Below are 11,300 nucleotides of genomic sequence, written 5' to 3' on the forward strand. Positions count from 1 at the left end.
GATATATTTATGGTGAAAATTTACATAATATCTTCATGGAACATGATCTTTACTTAATATCCTAATGATTTTTGGCATAAAGCCAAAATCAATAATTTTAATTTTTTTATTATTATTATTTTTATTATTATTGGAGTATGTTTTACAAGAAAATACTATTTCAGTTGTTCAGTGTGTCAACACTTTTTTGTAATTATTTGTAAAATAGAAGCTAACAAAAAAAGAAAAGAAAGAAAAACAAGATGATTTATATGTGGGCTTGGCATTAAAAAGAAAAAAACACAGAAGGCTTTTAAAAAAGAAATTCACATCACTTGTTTGTTTGTGTATTATTTATTTATATATTTAAGGACAAATTGTATAACTGAAGTTATTTCCTTAGAAATAAGTAATGAACTTTAATCTATAGTAATATATATAGTTAAACAATGTTTGGCATTTTTATTTTTTATGTATATTTATATTTTTATTCATTTAAATAATTATATTTCAAATAAATGTAAGGCATCACTTTAATGTTTTGCATGAAATATTTCACCCATGGCAGCTAAAATAATTATCATATAAATAAGAAAATTATATATATAGTACAGACCAAAAGTTTGGACACACCTTCTCATTCAAAGAGTTTTCTTTATTTTCATGACTATGAATATATATATATATATATATATATATATATATATATATATATATATATATATTTTTTTTTTTTTTTTTTTTTTAATTGAAGTTAGGAATATGTTTTACAAGGAATTTCAATATTATACTATTTTTAATGTGGCACCACTTTTATTAATTGTGGAATTTGCTAGTCCTTTCTGTGTATTTATTTGTATTGTACTGTAACATTTGCTAGCAATTTCTGAATTTTGTTTCTACACCAATGTTTTTCAGTATAGGGGTAACTGTAACACAGCATCTTAAAAACAAATTGTTTAAAAAAACTAACTTAACTAACTAAATAGAAAGTAACATAGAATAGCCCTTGGTTTAAGAAAGAAAAATCTCAGAAGTGGATTTAAATGTGGGCTTGCAATTAAAAAAAAAGGCTTTTTAAAAGGCTTTTGATTATTTTTAGCTTAAAAAAAATAAATGATTGACACAACTGAGTGTCTTGTGCATTACTTATTGGTGTTTTTGGTGTTTATTAATTTATTTTAGGACAAATTGTATAATTTTGAAATTTGAAAAAAAATGTAATTAACTTTTTATGTATATTTATATTTTTATTCGTTAAAATAATTATATTTCAAACAAATGTAAGGCACCACTTTAATGCTTTGCTTGAAATATGTCATTCATGGCAGCTAAAATAATTATCATATGAATAAGAAAATTAAATATATATATATATATATATTTTTTTTTTTTTGAAGTTGTAAATAAAAAAAAGATTATTGAAATATGTTTTACAAGGACATACTATTTACTATTTCAATATTTTTTTATTCAATGTGGCACCAGTTTTATTATTTGTTGAATTCACTATTCATTTCGGTGTATTTATCTGTAAATAACTGATTTCTTACTAGCAATTTTTGAATAAAAATGGTTTCTACACCAAATGTTTTTATGTTTTTTTCAGTATGGGGGTAATTGTAACACTGCATTTTAAATAAAATACTGTAACAAAACGAAATAACCTACTAACTAACTAAATAGAAAGTAAAATAGAAGAAGTGAAAACAGAAGAAATATCAGAAGAATATTTATATGTGGGCTTGGAATTATTTATTATAGGACAAATTGTAAAACTTTAAAGTTATTTCCTTAAAAATACGTGATGAATTTTTATCTATAGTATCTAATATCTAATAAAGTTCTAACATATCTAATATAGTTCAAAATCTTTGGTATTTTTATTTATTTATTTATTTATTCATTTTTAGGCTTAATGTATTTTTTATTTTATTAATTAAAATAACTATATTTCAAATAAATGTAAAGCATTTGTTGCAGCTAAAATAATTTATTATATATAATATATTATAATATTTTTTTTTGTAGTACTGTAACTAGTAAAGTGGTAAATTGTGTGTGTATGATAAAAAAAAATCATTAAAAAATCTAATAACTTAAATAATTTACAAACAAGTATGCATGTAACTTAAAAGCAACTGAATTTGTACTTAATACTTTCCATATCCACTTTCCATATCATTCATTCATTTATTTAAATAAATTGATTACATGGGAAAAAAAAAAATCTATAATTGCTAATGGTCGACAACTGCTGTTTTGTTAAGATTTAATTTGGCTGAAAAGTAAATAAGCACAATTGCTCTGCTCTGTCAGGAGGCCTATGTGTTTTCTCAGTTGCCTAACACATATACATACACACCTAAATCCGTGCAGCTCTCGCACAGATGCCTAGTACACATTTGTTCCTATTAAGCAGTCCATTTGCACTGCACATTGAGTCCGTTAACGTCTGAAAAACACAGCCACTAATTATCCATGGCCAAGGTTGGGCACAACGGATCAAAGAGGCTGCTCTGAATCCAGCTGCTCGGAGAGCTCTGTCACTCTGCCTATACGTGTGTGTGTGTGTGTGTGTGTGTGTGTGTGTGTGTGTGTGTGTGTGGTCTAACACTGCGCTTGCTATTCATTCCATCTATGGTTTGTGCATGCAAATACCACATCAAACTCTGTCATGCGTCAACACAGAAGACCACAGATCCTAATAACAGCTTCAGTCCCATCATTTACCAATTAGAAACAGATATGAGATCCTTTATTTTGGATAGGGGACACTTGAGACTTACGGAAATAAATTTAATTGCTGAGGAATAAACAGTTTGCCAGTTGTTGAACCCCCCAATTGCTTTTGTCAGGCATTTGCATATCTATCTATACCATTTGTCCCATTATCATATCTATCCTGTTAAAATCAAGGGGAGATAAGTCCAATGCCACCTGCGATGTGTGTATTTGAAGGGGGAGTGCATGATCTGTGATTTAGCTTGAGATAACTGTTTTTAGCAGTTGCCATTTCAGTAGAATATGTAAGGAATAATTGACGACGGACCGAAGTCAATTATTCCACTTAGGCCTATACTAAGGTAAAAATTGATTTAGAGAGCTCTCTAATTGTAATTCTTTCTAGTAAAAATTCTGTTGTAGAGCTCTGTATTTAAAAATGAATGGAAGTCATTGGAGACATAAGACTAGTAAAAATTCATCTGTAGAGGTCTCTAATTGGAATTGTTACTAGTTAGAATTTAATTAGCAGTAAAAATTGTATTATAGAGCTCTCTAACTGAATTGTTACTAGTAAAAATGCAATTACGTCGAGTAACGCTTAGTATATTTTAGGCTAAAACGGCTTGCCATATTCGTCCAGTTTTTGTCCTTAAAGGTCCCATATCGTACACATTTCTGGAGGTTTATTTTATTTGTTGATGTCCTTAAGAATATATATTTGCGGTATAAGTGCCAAAATCCATCTCAATATATTTTTACAGCTCCTTTTTTAGGAGCTCTGTCAAAAACAGGTCGATTTTGGCCCATCTAATTAATATTCATGAGCCTCTCTTCTGATTGGCCTGTTGTTTTCTGAGTGACGCACAACCAGGCCAATCACAGGTAACTACGGTCATGTATGCTGTAAGCGTAAGCGAGCTCAGAGCAATAGAGAGCTGATACTCAACAGGATATTTTAGAATGATCATTAATGTTTTTTCTTTTACAAACACCGAATGCAGTAAGCTACATAACTGTTGCTTTAGTAAAGCCCCTTTCACAATGCGCGCTGATTCTGGAAAATTACGGGAACTGTGTGAACCAAAGCCAGAACCTAAAGGCAGTGTTGTAGTAATGATGCACGTTATCAAGCGACTCTTCACAACGAAAAATAACGTTACGTGCAAAGTGGAATGAAGCAGCGATCATCAGACAGAGCCAGCTCCTCAATATCAGCGCTGAAGCACAGTTTGTTCAGGTTAGTTTCAGTTTAGTGAAACGTACGCGTCACATTACATCTCACATCCAAACGTCACATGTCTTTATGGTTTGTGTGTAAAGCCCGCACAGATTCCGGAAAACTGTGAATGAACCAAATTAAACAATTCCGGAACAAATCGTGGGACACATTATCCGTGTATTTACCGGAATCGCTGTGTGAAAGAGGCTGAAGTTGACGTGCCGGTGGTCTCTTATATTAACGTTGTTCTGAAGCCTGTGTAATGATCGTAGCTTGACATCTATCGACTGAACAGGGTTTTCTCCACTTGTTTTCCTGTTGTTGTTGCTCAATGGAATGGATGCGTTGTTGTCTGGGGGTTTGACAAAAGGAGGGTGGGACGTTGGTTTGTGACTGAAGGCGGTGACTTGAGTCGATCGGACGTCACATCGTTACGGAAGTCACAGCTGCTCGTGAAAATGAACAGCTACTTTAAGCAGGCTGTGTGCAGTTTACTGTGGATTGACTGTTTTGAAACTCATATGGTAGTTAGATAGCCCCTAGACCTCAGTTATCATGAAAAAAGCCAGGAAATTTTGATTTTGACGATATGGGACCTTTAAGCGCAATTGTAAGTAGGATTAATTTCTTACGCAGCTCATCCAACACCTCTGATGCTACTTCCAAAACGTGATTTTAGACCTAGTAACGGAGGCTTGAGCAGTTGATAGAAGACTAATGCAGTTATTAATAAAGTTTAGACACAGAGAGAGAGGGAGAGAGAGATTAAGCGTGTGTGAATTTACCTCAGCGAGTCTGAGCTCCTCAACAGTGTTCGGCCGCAGAGTCTCCACTAATAGTTAAACTTTCAGTTCATTTTCTTCCAGAACAGCGCCGTTTTTACATCGCTTGTGAGAAATGTCATGTAGTTTTTAAGTTGTTAAACTATGTTACTGATAAAATCGTCAGAGCAGCGCTAGCAACATTAGCGCGTATGTTAATGTGTGTGCAAACTGAATGTGTGAGTCTGTGAGGGAGAGAAGAGTATGTGCTTTCTGTACATAATAAAACGTAATTTTGAGGACATAACATGGAAATAATCTGTCGTTTTTATCTCATTGTTTATTGTATTTATTTGTTTGGCCAGTGTCATTGCAGGTTTTGGTTATTAAGACCTTTGAAATAACGGAAATCGTGTAGCGAAGTGATATGGACATGTAATGCGGTCTAGAACTGTCCGGAACTACGTTCGCCCTGCGTTTCCTTTGATTGAATAATAATTGCACACCTTAGAACGTTCGTCAGCCAATCAGATTCAAGCATTCAGCGGCCTCCTAGTAAAAATAAAAATTAACCATATGCTCTTGAAAGTAAAGGTTCTTTATTGGAGTCAAAGATTTAACATCCATGGAATCTTAACATTCCACAAAAGGTTCTTTAGATTATTCAAATATTCTACACTTTTAACAACTGCACTGAAAGTTTCCTTAATAATCTATGTGAAAACACCCATTTGGAGCATTTTATTTTCAAAAGAGAACTTCCCAAATCTTGTGCACAAGGTTTAGAGGGATTTTTAGAGATTTCGACAGCTAGCAACCGTGTTGAGTCATTTTAATGATGTCACATATCTTACAAACAATGCAGCCTGACCATTGCACGTGTGTGTGTGTGTGTGTGTGTGTGTGTGTGTGTGTGTGTGTGTGTAGGAGCGGGTCAGGGAGGGATAGTTGTGTCTGAGCGGGTCAGGTCCTCGGCGCCACTGACGCCTCATCGCTGAGAGACGAGGAAGGGTGCCGAGTGAAACCTCCCGTCTGCTACTCCACTCTGAGAGAGACAGTAATACTGCTGAGCCAAATGCTCTGGCTGATATGTGCCATTTACAGTGGGGTTTCCTCTGTGAAATAAACCTTTCTGCTGTTGCTAATATCTATATTCTCTTGCTGACCTTTGATTATAAATTTGAATCATTTTTCCACTGCAGTATTGTCTGGAAACCCCCTTTAGTATTAATGCAATAGGTATGACTTTTTAGATATGATGCTGACATAAGACTGCAGTTATATTTGGACTGGATCTTGCATGAGGACATAAAGTGCTAGAATTGGATCTATTAGAATTATCTGATTTTCTGGAACTGGGTACTTTTACAGTTGGATGTTGATGTTATGTGTAATGTACTAATAAAAGCTCACAAACTTTGTGTGTATGTGCACACCCATGTGTGTTTTCTAAACCGAATAATATATAATGAAAACATTAAGCAATTAATTAATAATTTAACAATACTATGCATTGTGATCTAAATAAAAGTAATCGGATAAAAATATAAAATTTTACAAAAGATTACACTATGTTAAAATACAGTGTTTACTGCAGACAAATACTAATATTTCCAGTATTTATTTATTTATTTATTCATTTCAGTAAATAAATAATGATAGATAGATATCATTGTTTACTATTTATTTGTTTGTTTATTTTTATTTTTAAAAAGTAAATAAATAGATGATGATAGATAGATATTAATATATTTATTTATTGATTGTTTAAAAGATAAATTGTATAATTTTTGAATCTTTAAAATATTTAACGGATTTAAAGTGTAGTTAAAGCTTGATTTTGTGTTTTTTTTTTATTCTATAAAATAATTATACTGAAATTAATTAAGGTATCAAATATTTATTTATTTATTATAAATAAATAAATGATAGATATTATTGTTTACTATTTATTTATTTAGTTCAAGTAAAATATAAGTAAATAAACATTTTTTAATTCTATAAGATAATTATATTTTAATCAATTATAAAGTGTCAAATATTTATTTTAAATAAATAAATGATAGATATATAGATAGATATCATTTGTTCACTATTTATTTATTTCAAATAAGTAATAAATAATTTTTAAATTATATAAAATGATTATATTTAAATGAATTATAAGGAATAAATGATTACTATTTATTTATTGTTTAAAAGATAAATTGTATAATTTTTCTTTAAAATATGTAATGAATTAAAAGTGTACTTGACTTGATTTTGATTTTTTTTAATTCTATAATTATATTTAAATGAATTATAAAGTATCAAATGTTTTTTTATTTTAAACAAATAAATAATTAGCATGAAATTTACAAGGTATCCAATAATTATAGGGTATTTGTGTATTTATTTACCATTTGAGTTATAAGACACTGTTCAGCACAAAATGTGGACAAGTTACTTTCGGTAGGATATTCTGTCTATATATCATCTTTATTATTTGATTAGTCACTGTATCATTTCTTTCTTAACGTTTCTTTATTTTTAAACGCGGAGGTTGCCCATTTTGCTCAAATTATTGTGTAGTTATCCTAAAATAGCCTAAATTACATGCTACGGCGTATAATTTTCAACCTGAGAACTGCGTTAAAAACCTAAGAGTTCGTTTATAAAATGCATCGCAGATGCTCCACTGTCATTTTTCGGATTGACTTGGACATAATGTGATCTTGCTCGGGCAAGTCCGTGACTGCAGCATGTCAAACGCATTGGGATGGAAATTAGAGTCAATAGACATCAAATCGTCCAACTAATAGACCGTTGTTCACACATTCACATCCGTGCATTAAAATATCAATTAATCCGTACAGGGCAAAAATACACACGCCCTGACATGTCAGTTCGAGACGTTTCATTAATTTTAAAAAGTAGTAAAACTCCCAAAAAAATGACTCTATATCCTTGTGTTTACAGAAGTACAGTTTATTCACGATAAACAGTCTAGGCTACATTAAAAATATATCTAAAGCAGAGCTCTGTCAAGATAATCCTCTTTTCTCTCTTTGCAGCATCATTTACGACAGTGATTTCCGAGTGTTTAAACGTACGTGCTGTTTTTAACCAGCTCTGCGTGTAAATATTTGTGTTTACTTGTTATTTCCATATTTTCCGTTTTTCCTGAGGAGCTCCAGCGGAGGCTGCAGTGTGGAGATCGATCGCGGGCGAGGGGTGGGGTCGCCGGGGCAGAGGGGCGGGGTCAGGGGTGAGAGGAGGCGGAGTGTGAGAGCCTGAGGGTTTAAAAGCCAGTTTGTCCAGCTTAAAGTACAGTCTGACCTGAACACATCACAAGCTGACTTCTCTGTGATCATTTAGATCACTGATATTTTAAACACTGAAAGATCCCTGGAGGAATGAATGCCATGGACAACATGACCGCTGACTACAGCCAAGAAGATTACGACGAGAATGTAAACAACTCAATGTGTGACTTTGAAGAGTGGGAACCATCATATTCACTGATTCCTGTGCTCTACATGCTCATCTTCATCCTGGGCCTCACTGGAAACGGCGTGGTAATCTTCACCGTATGGCGAGCTCAGTCCAAACGGAGAGCTGCGGACATCTACATTGGAAACCTGGCTCTCGCTGACCTGACCTTTGTGGTGACCCTGCCTCTGTGGGCTGTCTACACCGCTCTCGGATACCACTGGCCCTTTGGCGTGGCCCTCTGCAAGATCAGCAGCTATGTGGTGTTGCTCAACATGTATGCCAGTGTCTTCTGCCTCACCTGCCTGAGCCTGGACCGCTACATGGCCATCGTTCACTCCCTAACCAGCACACAGCTGAGGACCAGAGGGCACATGCGGGCCTCGCTGGCCACCATCTGGCTTCTCTCAGGTGTGCTGGCTGCACCCACCCTGCTTTTCCGCACCACGGTGCATGACATCGAGACCAACCGCACCTCCTGCGCCATGGACTTCAGCCTGGTGGTGAGCAAACCGGGTCAGGAGACCTTTTGGATCGCCGGACTCAGCATCTCCTCCACCGCTCTCGGCTTTCTGATCCCACTTCTGGCCATGATGGTGTGTTACGGATTCATCGGCTGCACCGTCACACGTCACTTCAACAGCCTGCGCAAGGAGGACCAGCGCAAGCGTCGCCTGCTCAAGATCATCACCACGTTGGTCGTGGTGTTTGCTGCATGCTGGATGCCCTTCCATATCGTGAAGACCATGGATGCTCTTTCGTACCTGAACCTTGCTCCTGACTCCTGCACCTTCCTGAGCCTCCTTCTGCTGGCCCATCCTTACGCAACCTGCCTGGCGTACGTCAACAGCTGCCTCAACCCGCTCCTCTATGCCTTCTTTGATCTCCGCTTCCGCTCTCAGTGCCTCTGCCTGCTAAACCTGAAGAAAGCTCTTCACGCGAGTCCCGCCAGCTCCCTTTCTTCACAGAAGACCGAAGCCCAGTCTTTGGCTACTAAGGTGTGAGGAGGGACTCAGAATTGGGGTGACAAATCCTCAACTACCCTTGAACTGTTACATCCTTCACAAGAACTCAATTGTTGTTGGGGACAAGCAGACTTTCCTTTTGTATCTGACTGTGGGAACTTGAGGAACCAGCTTTCCCTGTCCCGGGACTATACATAGGTACTCTGAACGTTCTGGTTCTGAAGAACTTGATGCAGTCTGTTTGTCCTGGAGACCACAAGCAGACCGGAGCGCAGACCCCATCCGACAGCTGCACTCCAGACGTGCGGGACAGAGTTGGGGAGAACGAGTGAGGAGTTGCCTCTGGAGCTTCATAGACTTACATGGAGCTCCAGAGTGGTGGGTGGTCCACCTTACTATGGGACTCATTACTTTTTAAACTGTATTAGTGCATTTATTCATGCTCCTTACGACTTGTTTTTCTCGGTTGCTTGTTTTTTTTTTTTTTGTCCTTTAAGCACTTGTTCGTATGGGGGAGAGATAAGAACCCCGGTGGCCAGTCTTATCTAAACCGTCAAGATTGGGGAGGGAGGGATGGGTGCCTTACTTGAGAAGAAGTGTTGCAGCTTGATTAAAGACTTTCGGGGGGGAGGTGGGTGTTTTGGGAAAGACGAAAACATGGAGGGGGGTGAACTCAGACAGACAGATGGCAGTTGACAAATGTTGTCGGGGAATAGGAACGTCCAATTAATAGGTGGCAGCTTCGACAGATGAGAGATACTGTGCGTGTGAGTGTGAGCTAATGAAATGTGATGAATTTTTTATTTTGACATAACCTTGTGGAAAAATACAAACTGCTGTATGATGCTTTTATGCAGTACTCTATGAATAAAATGTGTATTATAAATTCTCATTTCTGCCTCTTGTTTAAAATTCATGGAATGTTTGTAACATTCCGTCATGTGTGCTGTTTTCCTGTTAAAGCGGGAATGAGGGTAGCTGCTTTGTCCCGTATTGTCCTCAGTCAGTTCAAAATCAAAGCAAGTGACCAAAGGGAAATGCATGTTTAGAGCTGGTTTCCTTGCGTTTCTTGTTTTGTACTTGGCTGACTCAAAGTACGTCTATTGCGTACTTAGACTCAACACTAAGAAGCAATTCATTGAGAGTATGCATGTATAAAAATAGATCATGACCTAAAATATTAACCACTTAGATGTCAAATAATAAGCCTTTCAATAAATATCTTAAAATGTCTGCTAATTTTAAATGAATCAGTTTCATTTTGGTTGTATTTATTTAATGCATTTTCTAACATGAATATACTGTATGAGTAATTTTTTTGGTAATTTGCCCCCCCCCAAAAAAACATTTTTTTTTTTTTTTAATGCCTACTCTGCATATGGAGGGTCATTAGCCCCTAAACAGACCCCTAATCATTAAGCTCCATAATAAGCTTTGGTCAGGACATAATCATTGACTGTGCTAATCTGAAGTAATTAGTGGCACTGATGTCTTCCGCATGGACTAATATTTGTACTTCATAATAAAGGGTGTGGTTATTAGCAATAACATAACATAACTACAGTATGTGCATCAAGATAAAATAAATTAAGGTTAACACTTTATACTTTATTTGCTTATATATGCGACCTTGGATGAAAAAATCTGTCTTAAGTAGCATGGGTATATTTGTAGCAATAGCCAAAAAAAAAACATTGTATGAGTCAAAATTATCGATTAGGATATCAAGTTTTAGGATATCAAGTAAAAATCATGTTCCATTATTTTGTAAATTTACCTACTGCAAATATAACAAAACTTAATTTTTGATTAGTAATATGCATTGCTAAGAACTTTATTTGGACAACTTTAAAGGCAATTTTCTCAATATTTAGATTTTTTTGAACCCTCAGATTCCAGAATATTCAAATAGTTGTATCTCAGCCAGATATTGTCCTATACTAACAAACCATCAATGTAAAGTTTATTTATTCAGCTTTCAGATGATGTAGAAATCACAATTAAAAATAATTGTCCCTTATGATTGGTTTTGTGGTCCAGGGTCATGTAATTAGGAATATGTAATTGCTAGAAACCGAAAAAAGCATAAAAACATTGCTTTTTAATTTTAATATAAAAATAATTAACATTTCATTATTTGTGTAGCATTCCTTACTCTGGATAAAAGTATCACCTGAA

At 35.2% G+C, this 11,300-nt stretch overlaps 1 protein-coding gene across 1 annotated transcript; it reads left to right on the plus strand.

Moving 5' to 3' along the window:
- Positions 1-8,010: 8,010 nt before the first annotated feature.
- On the plus strand, positions 8,011-10,001 carry aplnrb (apelin receptor b). The gene has a single exon (XM_073829855.1). The coding sequence runs from the start codon at positions 8,082-8,084 to the stop codon at positions 9,159-9,161; it is 1,080 nt and encodes a 359-aa protein (XP_073685956.1). The 5' UTR covers positions 8,011-8,081; the 3' UTR covers positions 9,162-10,001.
- Positions 10,002-11,300: the final 1,299 nt, after the last annotated feature.

Source organism: Garra rufa, chromosome 23 (assembly GCF_049309525.1).
Source record: "Garra rufa chromosome 23, GarRuf1.0, whole genome shotgun sequence".
Classification (NCBI taxonomy): domain Eukaryota; kingdom Metazoa; phylum Chordata; class Actinopteri; order Cypriniformes; family Cyprinidae; genus Garra; species Garra rufa.

Excerpts from the sequence above, each read along its gene's own strand:
- aplnrb (XM_073829855.1), top strand. The coding sequence starts at position 8,082 with ATGAATGCCATGGACAACATGACCGCTGACTACAGCCAAGAAGATTAC.